Here is a 23727-nt window from a genome sequence, read left to right on the forward strand (position 1 = left end):
TAGGTTTTCTGACATATGTTATCCAACTTTATATGTAATACTCATTTTGTTGATAGATTTTAAGAAAATTAAATTATATAATGAAGTTTAAAATAAAATAAAAAACAAAATTTAAATAGGTTATCCAAATCCGAACTGAACCCAAAAGATCTGAATCGAACCCGAACCGAAATTTAGAAATATCCAAATGAGACTGAAAGTTTTGACCTCGGAAACCCGAAACCCAAACATACCTGAACCGAACCTTAACGCCTATCCCTAGTCACTATTATATATCATATATGTGTCGTCACATAATTAATCGTATTTATATGTACCATCATATAAATAATCATATAATTAATAGTGTTTTATTCGTACCATCATATAAATAATCACATATAGTATATTTAAGTTGGTATATGAAATTGGGCTTTGTATTTTATTTTTCTTATATATATTGATTTTTTTAATAATGGTTATCGAAAAATATTTTAGTAAAATTCAAATTTTAAATATATATATATATATATATATTTAATTTTGAATCAATTTTTTTATATAAATCACTTTTAAATTATTATTTTTATTTGAAATCTGTATATAAAGTTTAAAATTTTTTTATTGATTATTTTAGATAAAAGATTTTTTAAGTAATTAAATTGGTCAATTTTCATATATTTTAAAGCGGACCGAGATAGAAAGTGTCTCAAAGTACAATGAATTTCCATTTTTCTAGGTAACACAAGTTTACTATTTTTTAATATACAGTTATCCATCTTTCTAAACAAACATTTATTTTATAATTGTTATCCATGTTTTCAAATAAACTTTTAAAAAAATATGTTATCCATGTTTACAAACAGCCTATTTTCTTACTCATGTTATTATGTTTCCAAACAAATCTCTTTTTTTAAAATTGATATTCATGTTTCCAAACAAATCTCTTTTTAGATCTGATATCTATGTTTCCAAACTACTTCAAATTTTTTCTCCTATGTGAAGAAAAGGTGACTCCAAAAACATAACTCATGGATTTCTTTTACCAAAAAAAGAAAAATAAATAACTATGGATTTCGAAGAAAAAAAATACTGATTATAATATGCTTGTCAGGTAGGTGTAGTAAGCCCAAAACATTTTTATATTAGAAACCAATCCCCCGAATTTATGGTGTAACAAATGGAAAGGTATATCGTATCTTTTGGTAAGAAATTAATGGGTTAGCGATATGCAAAACTACACTGTTTTAATCAATGACATTAGATTGTAATTGTTGAAGAAAATTTAGGGTCAAATTTTATTTGTACTTCGGTTTCAGTTTTAATAGATTAGAAGATAAACATCTTTGAACTTTAATTAGGTGTCGCGCACTTGTTCAAGTAATTATCATACTCGGGCCCAAATAGGCCCACAATCGGCTAGTTTTATGTTTTCTGACTGCTGACAAAACGTTGCCGTTTTACGCTGTAAACATAAAAGTCATGTTAATACGACACAACGAATTTATTTTGGCTGTACAGAGAGAGACTGAGAGAATCGTCGTGTCCATCGAGATCCAAACATCAGCTCGTCGGAGCTCCGGTAACGACTCCGGGACAAACCCGGCGTGCGTAATTCTTCAGACGCGGCTAACTTGATTTGTAGTTAGTATCTCCCTGCCAATCATGAATCCCTTTTCTTCCAGTACTCGTCTAAGGTATAAATTGGATCCTCTTCGAATGCGAGAACAAAAAAAAAAGGAATCAGATCAGATTAAAAAATTGGTAATGATGATGGTGATTTTCAGGGACATGATCAGATCCATAAGAGCTTGCAAAACAGCTGCCGAGGAGCGTGGTGTTGTGAGGAAAGAGTGTGCTGATATACGAGCATCCATCAACGAGAATGACCCTCATGATAGGCACCGGAACCTCGCTAAGCTCATGTTCATTCACATGCTTGGTTACCCTACGCACTTTGGTCAGATGGAGTGTTTGAAGCTTATTGCATCTCCTGGGTTCCCGGAGAAGAGGATTGGTTATCTCGGGTTGATGTTGCTTCTTGATGAGAGACAAGAAGTGTTGATGCTCGTCACTAACTCCTTGAAACAGTATCCTTTTAGTGTTCCTAGTGACTTTGCATAGATTCTTGTTCAGTGTTATTGAAGAAAGATAAAAGACTCTTGATTTTGGTTTGTATTTCCTGTGAGAAACACATCGTATTGATTTTAATAGCATGTCCTTTGCTTAGATTCTTGTTCAATGTTAGTGGAGAAAGATCACACTTTTGCTTTTGGGTTTCATTAGTATGGTAGGAGTTTAGGAGGGGAAAGTAGCTTAATAGATTTTGTTCCAGTTTAGCCTTGACTCACGTGCAGAGATCTTAACCACACGAACCAGTATGTTGTAGGATTGGCACTCTGTGCTTTAGGGAACATTTGTTCTGCAGAAATGGCTCGTGATCTTGCGCCCGAAGTAGAAAGGTTGATCCAGTTTCGTGACCCTAATATCCGGAAGAAGGTCAAGTGTTTTCTAGTTCCTGTATATGGGGATGATCGAGTTTGATTGTTGTTTCTTCATTTCTTTGATAATTTATGGTGTACTATATGCAGGCGGCACTTTGCTCCACTAGAATAGTTAGGAAAGTTCCGGATCTTGCGGAGAACTTTATAAATGCTGCTTCGTCCTTGCTTAAAGAAAAGCATCATGGGGTTCTTATAACAGGAGTTCAACTTTGTTACGAACTATGCACGATCAATGATGAGGCTCTAGAATTCTTCAGGAAGGTAGCTCAATTAACTTCTGTAGACGGCTCAATATGAGCATTGGTGTATTGTAGTTTAATATTTTTCGATTAACACATCCCTACATGTTCCCACTTGTATGATACTTCACTTAAGTTCCTCTCTCATATGAGTTTGTTTCACGTGTGATATTCTCCTAGAACTCGATCACTGTGCTAAAATGAAGCAGACAGTCTGTTTGACAAGGTTTTTGCTTTGTATTGTCTCTGCAGAAATGCACGGAGGGATTGATAAAAACTTTGAGGGATATTACAAATAGCGCATATCAGCCTGAGTATGATGTTGCAGGGATCACAGACCCTTTTTTACACATACGGTTGCTTAAGCTCCTGCGTATTTTAGGTCACGGTGACGCCGATGCTAGTGATTTGATGACTGATATACTTGCCCAGGTTAGTAATAAATTGCTAATGATTCTGGATAGGGCCCACTATTTTCACATTTTGAATGTAACTCCCTTAGGAACTATCAAAATCTTATCGTAGTTTCCTTTCAGTTGCATTAAATATATATTGTTTGGAAAATGTTGTGGGAAGAAATAGTGTTATATGATAGCTCTGTTATCTCATGGTTCTACAACTGATCCTGTTTGCAAAACGGGAGAAAGAAGCTTTACTAGTTGATAGGTGTTGGGATATCATTCTCTTTGTTGGATACAAGACTTGTTGGGTACTGACGTTACACGTACTTTTGGCCGGGTTGAACTTTACCTCTTTTGACGCCGATCTTTGTTTTTTTAGCGAGTGCTTATGTGTGGCCAGATAAGTCTATAGGTTACAATCAGTTCTAGTACCATGACGCATCTTGCTTGTGTTGCATGCCTTGTTTTAGAAATCTTCTAACTTCAGAATCAGGGATCGACTGTTGGCTACTTTGTTTTCCTAGTTCCGTGATCTTTGCTGTTACGCTGAGAGATATCTTTATTCTAGTTGTTTCATGCTATTGTAGGTGGCAACAAAAACTGAATCAAACAAGAACGCAGGTAATGCCGTACTCTATGAGTGTGTTGAAACAATCATGGCCATTGAAGACACCAGTAGCTTGCGTGTGCTTGCTATCAATATCTTGGGAAGATTCTTATCTAACCGCGACAATAATATCAGGTCAACCCCTTCACTTCAGTTTCTATCTGATATAATTATATGATACCATATACTTAGAACTAGATTACTTGTTTCTTTTCTGTTTATCATTGCTACTCTATGAAACACAGTGCCCTCTTGTTATCAGCCAGTGCTTCTTAGTATTCGTTTCATATTATGATTTCTCACTATTGTTCTCTCAGACATGTTGCACTCCCTTTATGAAATTCATATTCTCGTTCTCTCAGATATGTTGCATTAAACATGCTGATGAAAGCAATCGCTTTTGATGATCAAGCAGTGCAAAGGCACAGAGTTACGATCTTGGAATGTGTTAAGGTATTGTTTTTAGTACTACGTGGAAAATAACTGTAAGTAATAGTTGTCTTAGAGAAAGAATTCATATTAATTTGGTTTTTGCTTCCATCAACAATTTAGGATCCAGATGCTTCTATCCGGAAAAGAGCTCTTGAGCTCGTCTCTCTTTTGGTGAATGAGAATAATGTCAAACAACTGACAAAGGAGCTAATTGATTATTTGGAAATCAGCGATGAAGATTTTAAGGAAGATCTTAGTGCAAAAATTTGTTCTATCGTTGAGAAGTAAGTATTCTGTTTGAGAAAGTGAATAAGCACTTGTTTTAACCCATTTTATGTTCAAGAGATGTGAGTGTCTAGTTATGTTGATTTGAGAATTTCGATAATGTAGGTTTTCTCCAGAGAAAATCTGGTACATTGATCAGATGCTCAAGGTTCTGTCGGAGGTATGGATTAAAATACGAGACATTTTATATGCTATGTTTGAGAGTTTATATCTGTCTAAGCTCTTTTTAATTGGAATTTTTGTATCGGCCTAAACCCTATTGTCCTCTATTACGTGTTAGCAGGCTGGAAAGTTTGTGAAAGATGATGTGTGGCATGCTCTGATTGTTGTCATAAGCAATGCATCAGAGCTTCATGGATATACAGTCAGAGCATTATACAAAGCAGTCTTGACATATTCGGAACAGGTAGCTCTTATTTTCTATGTTTGATTGGTTTCAATTTTTTAATCTTCAATTTTGGGTAATCCTTCCTAACATGGTTTCTTTGAGATTTCAAACAGGAGACCCTTGTCCGAGTGGCCATATGGTGCATTGGGGAGTATGGTGATTTGTTGGTCAACAATGTGGGGATGCTTGGTATTGAAGATCCAATAACGGTGAGCACAACAATACCAATCTTTATTTATCCATATTTAGTAGGCATGCTCTTACTTTTGGGGATTTATTGTTGACTTAAAAATAAAACATCCAATGACTGGTTGACTGCCTTGAGCAGGTAACGGAATGTGATGCAGTGGACGTTGTTGAGGATGCCATTACTCGCCATAACTCTGATATGACTACAAAAGCGATGGCATTGGTTGCTCTACTGAAGCTGTCATCTCGATTTCCTTCTATGTCAGAGTATGCTAAAGTTTTTCATCTCAGTTTCTGTTCTTACCCCACCTCGTTCATCTAATAACTTTACTTACTCAACTACAACTCTACACAAGATGCATATACGTACTGAGTATAGGAATAATGCAATTTTGACTGTCTATCAGAAACTGCAGTGCGTAACCTTCTGAGAAATTATTAGAAATACATTATTCATCCTTGCTCTGAGCTCTCTTCTGGTGATTAAACGATTTATTCTGGCAGGAGAATTAAAGATATAATTGTGAAGCAGAAAGGGAACCTTCTTCTTGAAATGCAGCAGAGAGCGATTGAGTTCAATTCTATCATTGACAGGCATAAAAGTATCAGGTGGTTAATGAAATCCCTGGGTTTGTCTCTTCCTTATACATCTTCCAGTGTAATTTTTCATTGTGTCTGCCCCTTAGAGCTCATGAAAGCGAGGTCTCTGTGCATATAGGTCTTCTCTGGTTGAGAGAATGCCAGTGCTAGATGAGGCTACCTTCAATGTGAGGAGGGCTGGCTCTTTGCCTGCATCAGTTTCAACAATGGCCAAGCCTTCAGTTAGTATTCCAAATGGTGTTTCTGCAGCTCCACTAGTGGATTTGCTGGACCTGGATTCTGACGATATTCTGGCTGCACCTAGTAGTTCAGCTGGTGCAGATTTCCTTCAGGATCTTCTCGGTGTTGACTTAGGATCATCGTCAGCACAATCTGGTTAGTTCTTTGGTGGCGCCTCTACAGCTACTCGTTTCATTTAATGGCGTGCTCAGTTATGATATTGTCTGAATGGGCTATCTTTTAAGATCTTTTCCTCTATGGCTTTGCAATGTTTCAGGTGCAACCCCAGCCCCTAAAGCCGGCACAGATCTGTTGCTGGATATTCTATCAATTGGGACGGCACAAAACAGCACATCATCAGTTGGTTTGTTATCAACAGCCGACGTTAACAATAATCCTTCTACGGGGCTAGACACACTTTCTTCATCAGCTCCACCTCAAATAGCAACTACCGCCTCTGCTGGTGGTATGTTTGATTTGTTAGATGGCCTTTCTCCAAGCCCATCAAAGGAAGGTAAAGCACAAGTCGATATTATCACTGAAACAAAATCTATACAGTGATTGAAACTCTTTTACCTCCTTAATGGCAGCAACCAATGGTCCAGCATATCCACCTATTGTTGCATACGAGAGCAGCTCGTTGAAGATTGAGTTCACTTTCTCAAAGCCATCAGGGAACGCACAGACAACAAATGTCCAGGCCACTTTTATTAATTTATCTCCCAATACTTTCACAGATTTTGTCTTCCAGGCTGCTGTTCCAAAGGTCATTTCAGTTTTTGAATTCTTCCTTGCCTTTTTATAATCCAGCTTTCTAAATTTGTCTATCGTTTCTGGAAATTACCAGTTCCTTCAGCTGCACTTGGATCCAGCTAGTAGTAACACACTCCCGGCAAGCGGTAACATAACGCAGAATATGAGAGTCACTAACAGCCAGCACGGGAAGGTATATACATGAACTCTCTGTAGAGCTTCCTTTCTAAGCTCATGTCTTCAACATTAAGTGAATCATTTTAAGAGATACGCAGCTCAATCTGTGTTCAAATAAAGATCGGTTGATCCTCTAGATTGAAATGTTTATATGACAGAAATCTCTTGTGATGCGCATGAGGGTTGGGTACAAAGTGAACGAAAAAGATGTATTGGAGGAAGGACAAATCAACAACTTCCCTCGCGGGTTGTGAGGCTGATTGTATTGTCAGAGCATAAGGACTTGGGAGTATTTATTTTCATCATCCGGATTCAGAAACAAAAACAAGGATAGGTCTTTGCCCAAAGTCCGTTAGATGCAGCAGTGTCACATTTTACCCTTCCTATTTCTCTTTAAGAAAAATTCCATTGTTGAAACAAGAACTTATGGCTTTGTTTGGGATTTGAGGTTCTCCGTGTTTCTTTTTGAACAAGACTTCCCATGTTTGGAATCAAAAGTGATCGAGGAAGCGCACAAGTTTGTCTCGTTGTGTATAAAACTTTAAAAGAGATGTGATTTGCGGTTATTGCACAAATGTTTAACCTTTCGTTACTGCACCAGTGCTCAGATCACGCAGTTTGTTCCTGCTAAGTGTACAAGTCTTTTTGAGTATGGGATCAAAGATTAAGTTGTGATAATTTGGAGAACAGTTGAAATAGATAATTTGGGCTCCACTGACAAAAAATATAAATATAAACAATTTTTTAAAATATAAACATTTAGGATAGGGGTGGATGTTCGGGTTTGGATTGGATATTTTGGATTTAGGTTCAGTTATTTTGGATTGGTTTTGGATATTTACATTTTGAAAGAAAAAAATTTAAAATTTTTTTTTTGGAAGTTTCTTGTATTTAAAATTTTAGTTCTCAATTAACTGATTTATATTATTTTTAATAGATTAAATGATTAACAGATCTGTAGACAATATTTCAAAAATAAATAAACATTAATTTAGATATTGGTTTTAGAATTTAGATGTAACTTTTATTAATATATGAAACAAAAAACTTGACATGTATTTTAAGTGAGTATAAAATCATTTTATCTGTAATTATATGATCTTAAAATATATGTAACATCAATATAAATATTTTGAATAAAATGAGAGATGTAAATTAAAAATATCAAGATAAGTATACATATGTTAGGTAATCTTCGGATATCCATTCGGATTTGGATATTATCCGCTCACGTTGGGATATCAGATCTCTCCTAAATCAATATATGTACAAGTATTTTGCTATTTTGGTTCGGATTTTGGTTAGAATTTTTTGGGCTGGATTCGAATACGGATTCGAATATCGGGTCAAATGCCCATCCCTAATTTAGGAAACAATCACCACAGATTAAATCAAAAGTGCTATCAATAATCAGTGTTACCAACATAGGCTGCTGGCTACACACCTCAACTTGAACACCATGTATCATAACTCATAAGTACTGGGTTTGATTCCCACTATCCAAAACAAATATGTTTTGTTTGGAAGGCTATCAGAGTGTATTTTTTAAAGTTCTTATTTGCCAAATAAAAAAAAAATGGAAAAATAGATTTTGAGAGAGAAAGAGTAGAGAGAGATAGGACAGAAAGTAGGAGAGAGAGAGAAGTTTTAGTTAGTATATTTGTGTGGTTTTTTACTATATAATTTTATAAACTTCAACGAGTCTAGTCACACCCTAACTTGATCTCACTGTCAAATGTTCGAGTTCCGCCGTTGTCAGTAGAAAAACCCTTTTTATAAGATTAACTACTAGATTATTTTAAACTTCAATTAATAATAATCAATTCGATGACGTTAAATCACCACCTGGACGAATATATAATGTCGTAGAGCAAATTTATTTCAATGGTTTAATTTGAACGAATAGTCTTGTGAAATTAACCATTTTCTTGAATTACAAATCTCATCTAATAAATCTTGGTTAATGCTCACAAATTAACATTTTTATTATTCAAAAGAAAACTGGAAGGTCCCTTGAAAAAAATACGCGATTGATTTCTACTCGAGATAAAACGAAAATAAAATGTGTGCGGTTGCATCATACAGTATGATTTTGTAGGTCAATATAAGTGGTGCTACATCGGGATGAGCATTAACCAAGATAAGGAAACGTAGGAATTGACTAATTGTTTCTCATAACTGCAGCATGCGCCACAAAAACTAGCTTTTTCTTGAAAATGAATCAGTTGTGGGTCCCCTTGCATTATAGAATATAGAAAGAGTGTTACATTTTACATCTGCTAAAATTAGAAACAAATTAGTAGTTGTTTGTATCACTAAGACCTGCTATGTGGCCTGATACGGATTCGATGTACTGAGGATAGTTTTGACTAATAAGTATAGTGAAATAAATATCTGCAAATTTCCAAGTTACTCAGTTTACTAGTTTTAGTTACTATATAAGTAGTATCCAACATGTTTAACACTATTTCTTATCGGCATGGATTTTTTACCCAAACATGAAAGTCCGAACCGGAATCAGAAACGAAACCAAATCGAAAACTTATAGGTATTAATTTTTTTCTATCCGAAAAACCAGAACCTGAAAAAATCAATTCGAATATACTCAGATCCAAAAAACTGACTCGAGTAGATCTGATCCGAAAAACCGTTTCATATCCGATTTTGAAAAACATGGATATCCTGATTTCATGTGTTTTATTTCTATATTTTAGTTTATTATTAAGTTGAAATGTATTTTTGTTAACAATATTTATTATTATTTTGTAATATTTTCAAGTAATATAAAAATTTAAATATTAAATTTAGAGTTTAAAATATTTAATTTTAGTTACTAATAGTTTATTTTTGGTTATTTTGCAATATTTTAAAATAAATGTAATGGATTAAAGCTAAATTTTGATGTGGTTCATGTACTTCAAGTGTATTTTGGAACCTAAATACTCAACTCGATCGAGACCTGAAAATTATAAGTATTTTATAGATATTTTAATTATATATCCGAACCGACTAACGTCTGAGAGAAGAACTGATCCGAACCTGAACCAGAAAAATCAAGTACCTAATTGAATCCAAGTTTCTAGGACTAGAACACGAAAGAAACAGATTCGAACCCGACCCTAAACATGTCAATTAGGCTTGAAATCCACAGTCTGAAGCCGTCCAACCCTAAAAATTATCGTATTTTTGCTAAGTTTTATAATTCCCAAAAGTTAGATCTTTCGGGCTTAAGTCTATTTGAGTTTTGAATAATTTGTGCCTAAGTCCGTTTGTTTTAGGGCTGGCCCGAAAATGAAATTTTACAATTTAGTTTAAATATTACCATTATCAATACTATTAAAACAGGAGCAATATATATCGACTACTTTTTGGACTATAAACAGGCCAATAAAATAAACCTATTAGTTATTATCATATAATGTTTTTAATATAACAATATCTATTACTACTGAGATATCTTCTCTGACATGCAACAGATTCCTACATATATGCAAAAAGATCGATTTAATTAAATATAAATATATCTATATTAAAAATCAACGTTGAAATTTTATATACACTGCACTTTTTTTATAATATTAATAATTTAATTTAATTAACTTTCCTATTATTTTATGTAATTGAACATTCTATATCATACTTTAAGTTAATCTTGGATGATCAGATACATGTTGGAATACAGATTTGACATTTTGAATTTTGGTTTCATTTTATATTACATTTTAGGTTTCTTTCTGGTAAATTTACAAGTACAAATCATATTTGGATATAACATTTTCATCTTAGTTCTAATTTATATCACATCCTAAAATTCAGCGTTTAAAAGCCGATCCGAACTGAACCGGGCAAATTACCGGATCACAGATTATTGGGTCGACCGCGGACGAACATATAAGAAATGTTTTATGTTTTCAAAAACATTTGGAAAATAAACTTTAATTTTAATTTTATTTTTTTTCTTCCTTCCACATACAAAATATAAAAAAACAGACATTTTAACAAATGTTAACAAGTTAAGAGTTATGACATGACATAATAGCATATCAAGACTTAAAATCTATAAAGTAGATATTGTATACAGTGAATACTAAAATTAAATTTTATTTTAAAATAAGCCAAAAGTAATATAAATTTTAATAAATTATGACAAAATAAACTAATGTAAAACCACATCAACTAACTTTGTTAATATATTTATAATCCACATGATCAAATGATCTTTTTATTTTTGAAGATAAAACTAAACAACTTTACTTTTAATTAGAATACAAAACAAATTCTAATAATGTAACTGAAAAATCCAAAAAATAAAAATTAAAAGTTAAATATTGGTTAAACTGGGTTCCGGATTCAGCGGGTTTTTATGGAATTTACCAAGTTTTTAAATAATGGACTTTTCTTAAAATCCAAACCGGAATACATACCGGGTCAACGGGTTTACCGGTTTGACCATGGGTCCGGGTTGGGTTTTAAAACACTAATAAACCCCATAAAGTAGTAATATATTTCCATTTTGATTTTTAATGGTTCAGATCGGATATATCCGAAGTTAAATCCAAAATTTAAAAGAAACAATACTTATTTATATAGAATTAGATATTCAAGGTACTTATTTAAAATTTTAAATAATTAGTTTCAGATTTCATTTCAAAATAATTTAGAACTGAATATTTGAAGTACATATTTATGTTTCAAATATTTATATTTGTCATAAATTTGGACATTCGGATTGTTTCAGACTTTTTACATAGTTTTTTGTTTTTTAGTTATTCGTTTGAGTTCGGCTAATAACATTTTGAGTTCAAATATGATTTGTACCATCCTACAAGATCTATTTTGATATTTTTTGCATTTCAGATCGGATATGAATCAGGTTTTTAGTTTGGGTTCGGTTCGCACTGCGGGCTACGATTTTATGTTGAAATTTACTTTATAATTAAAAGAAAATACGATTATAGAATCTTTTTCATCGAAAACTATCCCGCGCTTTGAAAGCGCGGGTCAAAATCTAGTCTATTATATTAAAAGAGAAGTCATGACTTCTCATTCATGTGTGATTTTTAAGTAAATGGATTCTTACTAGAAAATAAAATTTCATTTAAATCTAACTAACATTTTGGCATCATTAAAATATCACATCTTATATATTCAACATATATAACAATTTCACCTATAAAACTGTTTTAATTTTATTTTTAATTATAGCAAATTTATTGACAAAAATTTAACAAATCCTACTAAACTTTAAATATTTTGATATACTAATGCATCAGTTAATTTCGTAATTAGCAGCATAATATTATTCAAGTTAGTTTTAATTAAGATTTTAACGAAATTTAAAAATTTGTATGCTATTTTCTTAAACTTTCTAATCATAGTCTATACTATATTAAAATAGAAGTACTATATGAACTAAATAGAAAACTATATAGAATTAATAAATTAACTTTTTTTTTTTTAAATCTTTCATTTAGAATATCATAAGGTATTTATATTCGTAAACCATGTATAAATTAAATGAAATAATAACTCCCAGTTATTTAAACATAACAATATATTTTCTTATAAAATCCTGATATACACTAAAATTATACATGCTAAAGTGTACATATGTGTTTTTCCGAAAAAATAGTTCCTATACTTTTGGGCACAAGAACTGAACACTAATTAATAATGATCTATTTGATATATTGAATTACTATATTGACCCATTTATAAGATGTATATTATTTTAATAGATAAGAAGATTTCAATATTTATGTAAAGCCCAATTTATATTTACATATGTTTGAATTATATTAAAACTTATGTTCTAATATATACCTTCAAATCTACCATATTAAAAAAGTATCAATTTTATTTAATATTCGATATTTATTCTATCATATCTATAGATATCTAATACTAAATGCTTAAAGATTAGTGTATCTGAATATTTTAAATTATTATAAATTTCAAATAAAAATACCAAATAATAATTATTTTTATTATTACTTAAATTTAAATTGAGAATTACATGTATATATTATTTTTAATAATATATAAACAAAATATAAAATAATTAATAAATTATTGAACTTTGCATATATTAGTTTATCAAAGACAAATCCAACAAAACATATATAAAATAACAAGCAACAAATACGTGTGAGTTTTAATTAAATAATAGAGAAACTATACAATTTATTGTATTTGGAAAAATATATAATAATTAAATAAAACAAAAAATTAAAAAAAAACCCGCACGGTTTGTGCGGATCCAAATCTAGTTTCAATTAAAACAATTATTTTTATTGACATATTATTTTTAATATTTTGATTCAAATTCTAATAAAACAAATATGAAAGTTGTTAATATACATTATTGTTTGATCATTACAAGTATTACATTTTAAATTTTGAAATGCACCTTCTTCTTTTATCTACAGTGTGTTCTTTTTTAAAATACAAAGTATGAAACATTTGATCCTGTTTATCATAAATTTTGTCTTCTTACATATTTAGTTTAAATTTATATCTCATTATTTAAAACTTATTAAAATTGATTTGTTTATGAGAGAAACGCACACTGCGGGACAACTGCAGTTCTTCTAAATAAACGGTTCAAAAGAAATACGAATGGTGAAATGTGTAATGAATAGTGCAACTGCAGGAAGCATATAATATATTTATATTTTTACAAAATAAAAAATCAGTGATATTAATATAATTATATTTTAAATATTTTAAATTATAATAGGTCCGGATCCGGATCTGGATATCCGGACCTAAAATTTCACTACCCAGATCCGGATTCGGGCTCTCTGGATATCCATTTTTCGGACCAGATATCCGCTCCGATCCGGTCCGGAAAACGAATATTCGGAGGGTCTGGATCCGGATCCGGATAGTGTTTCTGCGGATCCGGATAGTGAAATTTTAGGTCTGTATCCGGATCCGGATACGAAACTATTATATATTTAAAATATTTAAAATATAATTATATCTATATATGTATATCATATATAGTTTATATATAAAATAACTAAAATTTTAATTTTATTAAATTTCAACAAATTTTCAATTTTTTGTAAATTTTAAATAGACTAAATAAATGGTTAATCACCTAATTTTAATTCAATTTTTTTTAAAGGTTCGTATCGATACCCGAATTTTAGTCCCGGATATCCAAATCCCATATATCCAGAAGACTCGAATTCAGATCTGGGTAGCAATTTTACGGATCCGGCGGATCTGAATCCGGATCCGGGAATCCCAATATACCTCGAATATCCGGTCTGTCCCATCTGTACTCAGTAGGTTTGTTTCTTTTTTTTTGAAATTAACTTTACAACATTCCGAATTTCCAAATTAAAAAGTAGAATTATTTTATAAGTCTAATGACTATATTATTTTTATAACTTCCAAAAGTAATCCCGTGCACAAAAAAATCCAAAAGTAATCAATTTTTATAATAAGTCTAAGTGACTATATTAGTTTCAAAACACCCGACAGGCCGACACGTAATTTAAAGAGGCAAGAAGTGAAACGACATCATTTTATCGACACGTAATTTAAAGAGGGAAGAAGTGAAAGGAAAGTATTCTTATTTATCCTAATTAGAAAATTTATATTCTCACTACCCCACTATTTTTCTAACTACCCCACTTTTTCCATTTTTCTTCTCTTTCCCTCCTTACCCTTTTTACTTATTATTTTTTTTCTTTAATTCAAATATTGTGAGACCCACCATTATTTTTTATTTATTTTTTCGGGTGGGTCCTATATTATTTTATTTAGCAGTTTGATTATTTAAAAAAAAATTAAAAAAAAATTTCGGGTGTGTCCCAAATTTTATTTTTCAAAAATTATTTATCTGTCTTAAAATATCTTGACTAAATAAATGTTTAATTAAAAGCATAAAAATATCAAAATTATATTCTTCTTGAAATGGAAGAATATATATTATTTTATTAAAATTTGAAGATTTGATATTATATCTTTATTTATATAAATGTGTATGTGGACTACTAAAACTACTTTGTACTACCTTGTATTACCTTGGACTACTATGTATTATACATATTTCTAAGAACTTTATATTTTTGGCTTATTATATATTTTTAGCAGATATAACATATATATATATATATATATATATATATATATATTTGAATCATATGTCCACATATGTAGATAACAAATTAGTCATGAAATCTTGAATATTTCTTAAGTTGTTAGAAAAATTATCACTTCCACACAAAAAAAATCTTATACTTCCATATTGTCTTGATAGTGATGTCATAAATTACATATTTTCAGAATTTTGTTTCAACAAAAATGTTATATACCATCTATCACAATATGAACTATTGTGTGATATGAACTACTAGGTACTATTGTGAACTACCTTGAACTACCTTAAAATACCTTGAATTACTATGCATTATGCATGTTTCTAATAACCTTTATTTTTGTTGTATTATTTATTTTTAGAATATATATATATCATATATCACGCGATAATATGTTATTATATGTGTTTATTTGTCAAATTAGACATAAAAACTCTTAATTTTCCAAGTTGATAGAAAACTTATCACTTCTATAGAAAACATCTTGATGAGATGCCAAAATGAGATGAATAACAAGAAAATACATATTTTTGATTTTTTTCTTCTAGCAGTGTGTTATATACAATCTAAAACTGTCTAAATACATTGATGTTACTAATAAATTTGAATTTTTGATATTGTATTACTAAAAAATGTTGTAATTTGCAAAAATATTACTATGAAGAAGAAAATACTAATACTACCTTTGAGTACTACTAAGTGTAAATTTTCAAGTATGTGTTCTCTCTTTTTAAAACTTTTTTTTTGTTGAAAATTTTTAACACATTTTAGACAAGTTTTTTTTGTCTTCTTAGTAAATACCCTATCAAAACATGTGACAAAAAGTAATATCTATCAAACCTAGTAGTTAAAATTTTTGTTTTTAGCACATAATAATACCTGCAAACAACAACAAGAAATAATCTTACATATCATCATAGATGGATTCAACAAAAGTAAGACTTAAATATCACCCTACATAAGTTGAAAAGAAAAACCGAGATACATAATAAACATTCAAAATATGGCAACCCAAAAGTCTTGTAAGTCTCAGCCTTTCTTTTATGCTTCTACTTTGGCTCTTGGATCTCATCAGTCTTCCCTCCGTGAAAGGAATTTGCACCCACTGTGATGGATCAAAGACCATACAAATATTACTTTTGAGTAGCCAAGCTGAGAAAAAAAACAAAAGTCTAGGTTTAAGAATTTACAAACAAAAGAAATCTCTTGTGTTCGTTCCACTAACATAACTCAGGAAGATGACCAAATAAATATACAGCTAGAGGAAGCTCCACCAATAAATGTAATCAATCTTCCATGCTTCCATAACTTGAGGCCCAATTGAGAAACTACTTAAACCACACTTACACATAACATACATGACCACCACACACTGACTTAAGTCACATCTATCTTATTAAAAGAGAAGTACCCATTTAAAAATACCCCTTAGTTTTCACTTTTATTTACACTTCATGCCACTGTAGTATTAATTAAGTTTCCTATTTTTATGTTTGTCTTTTTCACTTTAGTTAATGTGTTTTCCAAAATTAAATACACAATTAAACAATACTTTCTATTTTAATATTTTGTCTTTTTTCACTTAGATTAATGTGTTTTCCAAAATTAAATTTGAATTAAATACACTTCATTAATTTCTCCATTAAATCAAATTCAAATTAAAAAATTACATTTTTACTGGACAAACAATTCATAGAAATTATAATATCAACTTTTCATTTAAGGAATCTGAACGAAAAATATTATCAAATTTGAACCGAAACTAGATAATATCTAAACGGATTTTTACCATTTTGGTATCTAGAAAACCATAACCAAACCTGATCTGAACGAAATATTTTGGATATTCGAATGTATTTAAATCATATTTATATACTTAATATGTTAACTATTTTAGAGTTAATATTAAAGATATAAGCTATTTTAAAGTTGTTTAAAATATTTGAAATATAAAAAATAGTCAAAAGTAAACATCTAAAATAGATAAACAATAATTAAAACACCAAAAATACTTAAATATATATTTATTCTCATCCAAATATTCAAGTTAAACATATTTTTAATTTTTAATTTAGGTACTTTGGCTTACATTACTCAAATCACATTACTCATATTTACATGTTATATTATTTTTATTTTTAGATTTAGAGATATTTAAAGATATATAAATTTTGAAAATTTAAAAATAGTTTAAACGGGTTATCAAACCCGCAAAAATCCGAATCAAACCGGAACCAAAATTTATAAATACACGAATAAAGCTAGAATCTTTAAACTCGAAAATCTCAAACCCGAATAGATTTTAACCGAATTCGAGTGGATACCCAAATATCCACCCCTAACTTAATCAATATAAAACGATCAAATATTATAAATATATTTTTTGTATAAATAAATAAAAACTAAAAGTGAAAATTAATACCCGTGCGGTCGCACGGGTCAAGATCTAGTAACAATAATAACAGCAACAAGCATTACCTATCTTGATCATTGATCTCAATTCTCTTCACTTGACCAATAATCACTCAGTAAACCAACAAAAGTAACACTAACAATTAATAAAAATGAGTCGACAAAGAAGGAGACTACATACTCCCGGTGAGAAGAGAAGGAATCAGCAATGGGAGTATCTCTATCGAGAGAAACAGAACATCTCACGACTTGTTAGGAACCCTATTAGCTGCTGATTGGAACAGATAAGTGAGCTAAAACTCCGATGAGCTTCTAGTTCTACACTTCCATCGATGATAAGCTTAGTGTAGCGATCGCTATCACGGACAAGAGAAACGAGGGAAGCGGCGACATCGGAGCGGGAGAAGAGCAATATGCTCCTAGATGAGGCAGAGGATGCGCTCGTTGGCGGTGATAAGAGGAAGACCAAGAAACGTCACTGAGTAGACATGGGATGATGGTGAAGACGCGCTTCATGATGCAGTTGGCTCGGCACTTGAAGACGAAGGAGACAAGCCTTGTCCAGTATCTGTGATAATACGGTGAGCGTATAGATCAGAACTAGCGCGGGCAACCTGCCCGAGAAGACCAGCAAGCTTCTCAGTCTTCGTCGCGCACTCCTGCTTGAACCAACCGCATTCACCTCCTGGTCAGATAGTTGGATTTTAAAACAGGAATTTAAATTTGAAGAGGAACGAGGAAGATAGATAACGAAAAAGGGGAAGATATTTTTTTTTAAAAATAAATTAATAGGATAGGATCCGTTTTGACTGGGTTCGGGTGGATAATCCGTTTATCTTATGGTTGGGTCTGTAAATTATCAAATCCATTAAACCCTTTTGTGTCTTTTACTTTGTTTTGGTTAAAAAAAAAAGAAAATAAAAAAGAAATTAGATTTAGGAAACGACAGCATTTTATCTTTTTCTTTACTTCTTCTTCGTAGTGAGTGAGAGAGAAAGTTCCAGAAGAGAAATTTTTCACGGAAGAATAATCAATTTCCTGAACTTTTCTTGCTTAAAGATCAATGTCTGAAGTAAAAAAGTTAATAGAGAAGCTTGAGAAGGTTGAGAAGCAAGTGATAAAGTCTGGACAAACATCTCAGGTTTGATTCAAAAAAAAATGGGTTTCACTTTTTTTTTTTTTTTTTTTTGCTCTGGATTTGAAATGGTTAGCAATTTGCAGGCAGATGAGGAACGTGGGAAGGTGCTTGATAGTTTTTTGAAAGAATTCGAGCAAAATAGAAAAGGTTGGTTGAAACCTTTTTTTTTGTATTTCATTGTGTGTGTTTTTTTTCTGGGTTCTAAGTTTGGTTTTTTTTTTTTTTTTTTTGGTTTTGGCAGGATCTTTAATTGATGTCTTGGAAAAACTCTCTGGTTTATTACCTTCAAAGGTGAGTTTTTTTTCTTCTTTTTGGCATATATAAATGTTTGTAACCAAGAAAATATGATGATGGGGATATATATTTTCTTAATAGGTATATGCTAGAAAGGAACAAACTGTGTCTACTGAAGAGAAAATAACATCACACATAAACCGGTTTATGAGAAATCGTATTGGTGACTTAATTGGAGAGGTTAGAAGATACTTTTTGGTTTATCATATTTGTCTGGATATCTATTTTTCTTGTCATTTTCTGACTTTTTTCAACGTTTGTTTCTAGGCCCTCAAGACGACAAATCCACAACAGCTGCCGGCTCTTGCAACATTTGTTGAAAATCAAGTTCTTATGTCTGATGCCACGCCGTTCAATGTGAGGTTTTTTTTTAATTCTAAACAAATTAGTATAGTAAATCAACTGAACTGTTATCTTTTTGCTATAGGTTTCAGATACTATTCAAGTAGATGGGTTGATAAGTGTCATGCAGATGTTGGTTCAATTCTACAAGGTATTGTCTCGAGTCTTGTTGTATGTTAAATTGTTTGTTAACCTCAAAGGTTCTCTAACTTTCCTTCTCTTCTGAACAGAGCGGTGTTCAAATCAACGGGGTTCTCAATTTCGTGAACAACTATGTCTGGCCACGTTTTGAAGAGGTATTTTTATGTTAAAACTGTTACCCTCGTGCCTTCCTTCTCACGTGCTTAGTATGGTACTTATACTTGTACAGTACTTCCTAGTTCTCTTGTTCAAAGACTCACCCTCAGTGCCATTATTCAATCTCAGTTGTTGACTTTTTCCTCAGAATACTTTTCAACTGCAGAAATTTATTCCAAGTTCCCTCACTTAAGACTGAAATCCAGCTTCCTAGTAATCCTTCTTTTTGAATCAAACTTCCCTTTGATCATACCCCCTTCCTCATAATGACCGACCATACATATATCAAAAAAGCTTATTAGTCAGTGTTGAATACATATATACCAAATTTGATTTTTTTTTTTTTTCTTTAACTAGCTGCCGGAGGACAGAAAACTTGATTTTCTTAGAGCGTTGGCTGAGATTTCGTCATTCACGCGAGCTCCTGTATCAGACGACACGCTTCGCTCAATGGTTAAGATCTTAAAGGTACTTATTTATATATAATCTATGGAGTTATCAGTTATATATATTTTATGGACTTGCTAACCGTTTACTGTTATCATCATTTGCTATCAGGTGTACATGCCTACCAGTAAGGGGAGTGTGTTTGAGGAAGAAAAAAGTTCGACACATGTTGAGTGTCTATTATACGTCTTCCACCACTTGGCCCACAAGGTCTTCCTTATACTTTATGTGTTTAGTTGATTTGCCAAGTTTTCTATTTCATCTTCTTCTTACTTGTGTGTTTATGTTTAATATATAGGCTAAAAATCCCAAAACAGCAACGTCGCTTTGCGTGGAATTAAGAGAGAGGTATCCCCTTCTGTTTTCTTCATAGTTTCTTTTTTTTGATGCAACATCTTTCATCAAATTAAAGAAAAAGTGCTGTTGCAGATTGAAGAATGTTACATTAATGACCGCCAAGAATAGAGGAGCTACGCATTAACTTATGCAACGACGATAACGTCCTTCGGGGACCTACATGATGGATGATGGAACTTAAGTTACTTTGGGAAATGAAGAAGGAGAAAACTGTAAATGAACTCGGGAGCTGCATCAACCTAATAGGCATGACAGAGGTTATCTTTCTCATCTTTTGGTCCCTTTTTCTTTCTTCTTTTTTTTTTTTTATCTTAGTATGTAAATCTGAAGGTAAATTAAGCTGGTTACTGGTTAGGTAAATTTAAATGCACGAAACCAATGCTCAGAAATAGCTAAGTAAAAAGCTGCAAAATTCATATATTTAAATTATCTATTCTCAAGATTCATCTTACATGTTTTATCTTGTTTCTTTCAGCACGAAATACTCAAAAGTCCCAGATAAGAGTGAAAAGGTGACAAATTCCCTTTCAGAGGAATCTCAGAATGTCTGAAGTGTGGTTTTATGTGCAAACTAATCAAGTGAAGCTCTGTTTCTTGGAGCTTTAGAAGAATCACAACTTCGTAAGGGAGATGGTGAGTTTAGATTACATCAAGATTCCAAAACTGATATGTTTTTTTGAAAGATTCTAGAAAAGATATATTCGTCTTAATTTTTTTTTTTTATAGGAAATAAGAAAATTGTTGCGTTAACACAACAATTTTCTCTTTTTCTTTCTCTTTGAAAGAAATAAGATAATTAGCAGAGCTAGTTATTAATACATTGAATAAGTTCACATGTACAATTAGGGATCATAAGTATCATTTCCTTTGCGGGAGCCTATGTGGCCACTAACCTCGTAAGTAGTTTGAGGTATATTCGCAAATTGGATGACAAGAATATTCTCCTCTGCTTCTGGTATTTTGGTGTTCACACCGATTTAAAGGCTCTTGGAAAAGACTGAAGAGCACTAAAGATCGATCATCAGTGCTATGGAAATTCTATAGAAAATTTCTTACTTCACATCTAATATCATGCAGTACCTAAAGAAAATTTCCACGAGTTCGATTGCATGGATCATCACTCTCCCAATGCTGATGACCCTTGTAGAGCTTACGAAAAATTAAGGCTGTTAGAAGAATCTCCACATTTGAGGAGGCTAGAACTTCGAAAAAGAGGGTCAACAGAGGCAGACCTATTTCATTACTCTGGACTGTTCGAATTAAGAAAAGAGATTTATAGTCCTCATCAGTAATCCTCTTTTTCCTGGCATATCACACAGTTTTTATAGAATCCATTAATGAAATGAATGGAGAACTCATAACCGTGAGTAAATTGAGCAATGGTCTTCAGACGGGTGATGAGGGATACGTGTACGTGTCTTTAGCAACTTTGTATTTTTCTGTGAGTGCAGTTGGGAATCACAAAAGGCTTTTCGAGGTTTATCTAAACCCAGTCACCTGCTCTCTAATTTCGTGACCATAGAGCTAGAGGGTGAGGAAAAACCAGAAAATAGACAAGTTTTTTTTTCTACACACAAAAAAATCCTTATTATGACTCACAAGATCATTTTATTCACAAAAGATGTCATATGATCATTCTCTACACAAAAGACATTGGTATTCTGACTCACGCTCAAAAGTGTTTACATGTGTGATCGTGAGTCAAAATACCAATGTCTTTTGTGTAGAGAATGATCATGACGCCTTTTGTGAGTAGAATGATCTCGTGAGTTATAATATGGACGTTTTTGTGTGTAGAAGAAGGATCTTGTCTACTTTCCGGTTTTCCCTCACCCTCTAGTTATATGGTCACGAAATTAGAAAGCAGGTGAATGGGCTAAGATAAACCTCAAACATCTTTTTATGATTCTCCAACTGTATCCATAGGAAAGTACAAAGTTGCTAGAGACACATACACATATCCCTCATCACCCGTCTCAAGACCATTGCTCAATTTACACACGGCTACAAGTTGTTCATTCATTTCCTTAATGGATTCAAGTAAGACTGCGTGATATGCCAGGAAAAAGAGGATTGTTGATGAAGACCATAATGGATCCCTTTTCTTAATTCGAACAGTCTTGAGTAGTGAAGTAGGTCTGCCTTTATTGACACCTCCATTTCCAAGTTCTTGCATACCCTCCTCAAATATGGGAATTCTTCTAATAGCTTTGATTTTCGTAGGTTTTTCCAAGGGTCATCAACAGTGGGAGGGTGGTGATTCCTGCAATCGAAATCGTGGAAATATTTTTCTCTATGTACTCCATAATCTTGGATGTGAAGTAAGAAATTCTCTATAGAATTTCCATAGCAGCTATGATCAACCTTTAGTGCTCTTGGGTTTTTTCCAAGAACCTATGAATCTGTGTGGGCACAAAGATACTATGTGCAGAGGAGAATATTATTGTCATCCAGTTTGTGAATATATCTAAAACTACTAACGAGGTCAATGGCCACATAGGCTCCATAAAGGAGATGATACTCTTGATCCCTAATTGCTACTGTGAATTTATTCCATGTATTAACTAGTTCCACTACTTTTCTTATTTCCTATCAAAGAAAAAAAGAATAGAAAATTGAGTTAACACATCACTTTTCTTATTTCCTATCAAAAAAGGAAAAATTAAGGTGAATATACTTTTTCTGTCATCTTCCAAAATAACATACCAGTTTTAGAATTTTGATATAACCTAAACTCATCATCTCTTTTACGAAGTTGTGATTCTTCTAAAACCTTAAGAGACAAAGCTTCGGACTTGGTTAGTTTGCATATAAAATCATATTTTAGACATTCCAGAGATTATTTTGGAAAGGAATTTTTCATTTTTTCACGCATATTTGGGATTAACAGACGGATTCTTACTCAAGCAGATTTCTGAATATACATGTAGTCTTTTCTGATCCTTTTCTTCTTTCTTTTCTCTCTTCTCTGAATCTTTATAGTTTCAATTTCAATTAATGATGATGCTCTTATAGATATCTTATTCATCTTGCTGACTTGTCTATTTTTGTAGCTCTATTTTGAAAAACTGTAAAAAATAATGAGCTCATAGGAAACATTCTTACCACTTGTTTCCATAGTGTGTGATCATTCATTTCAGACTTAGAATAATAGAGTTATGGGAAACACTTCTACCCTTCTGTTTTATTTATGAAATCATTTCAATCTTTTATATCTTACGATGCTGAAAAAAGAAAGAGAAACCAGTAAGTAAATATCAAATTAAAAACTTCAAATGGTTTGTTAAAAAAAAAACTTCAAATGTTCACCACCAAGGACAAAACCAAAAAGCGTCAAAATGTGATATTAGATAGTGGACAAACTGTCCTAACCCTTATTTGAAAACATAAATGAGTAATAAAGTAAGTAAAAGCGTAGGTGAAAACGTAGGCTTGGTTCCTTATTAGTGCTCGATGCAGGAATCTATGCATTTGGAGTCTTCTGGATGGATTCCCTTCTGGTGACACATGGGCCATGTCATGATTTCTCTTGCTCAGTGTTGGTATTGTTTCC

General features: G+C 32.0%; 2 protein-coding genes and 1 long non-coding RNA gene across 4 annotated transcripts; 2 read left to right on the forward strand and 1 right to left on the reverse strand.

The window, feature by feature from the left end:
- Window positions 1–1472: 1472 nt before the first annotated feature.
- On the forward strand, window positions 1473–7339 carry LOC108812851 (AP-1 complex subunit gamma-1). Of its 2 annotated transcripts, XM_018585227.2 has the most exons (18): window positions 1473–1676; window positions 1767–2069; window positions 2337–2478; window positions 2571–2744; window positions 2975–3154; window positions 3711–3865; window positions 4093–4183; window positions 4283–4446; window positions 4553–4607; window positions 4731–4853; window positions 4949–5044; window positions 5164–5291; window positions 5529–5633; window positions 5743–5999; window positions 6121–6357; window positions 6434–6609; window positions 6691–6789; window positions 6932–7339. In XM_018585227.2, the coding sequence occupies exons 1-18, from the start codon at window positions 1645–1647 to the stop codon at window positions 7025–7027; spliced, it is 2613 nt and encodes an 870-aa protein (XP_018440729.1). In that variant the 5' UTR covers window positions 1473–1644; the 3' UTR covers window positions 7028–7339. The 2 variants fall into 2 exon arrangements, with proteins under 2 accessions (XP_018440729.1, XP_018440730.1); XM_018585228.2 differs by lacking the exon at window positions 1473–1676 and having other exon boundaries at window positions 1929–2069; window positions 2339–2478.
- Window positions 7340–15777: 8438 nt separating this feature from the next.
- LOC130496749 (uncharacterized) lies at window positions 15778–18256 on the reverse strand. The gene is made up of 2 exons (XR_008935917.1): window positions 17481–18256; window positions 15778–16039 (listed from the first exon to the last, which is right to left on the reverse strand). It is a non-coding gene; the product is annotated as an uncharacterized LOC130496749 (long non-coding RNA).
- On the forward strand, window positions 18253–23199 carry LOC108806092 (apoptosis inhibitor 5-like protein API5). The gene is made up of 12 exons (XM_018578119.2): window positions 18253–18440; window positions 18521–18584; window positions 18679–18728; window positions 18813–18911; window positions 18999–19088; window positions 19159–19224; window positions 19304–19369; window positions 19728–19838; window positions 19929–20027; window positions 20116–20165; window positions 20247–20431; window positions 20650–23199. Exons 1-11 carry the CDS (start codon window positions 18363–18365, stop codon window positions 20296–20298), a joined length of 825 nt encoding a protein of 274 aa, XP_018433621.1. The 5' UTR covers window positions 18253–18362; the 3' UTR covers window positions 20299–20431; window positions 20650–23199.
- Window positions 23200–23727: the final 528 nt, after the last annotated feature.

This window comes from Raphanus sativus, chromosome 6 (assembly GCF_000801105.2).
Source record: "Raphanus sativus cultivar WK10039 chromosome 6, ASM80110v3, whole genome shotgun sequence".
NCBI lineage: Eukaryota > Viridiplantae > Streptophyta > Magnoliopsida > Brassicales > Brassicaceae > Raphanus > Raphanus sativus.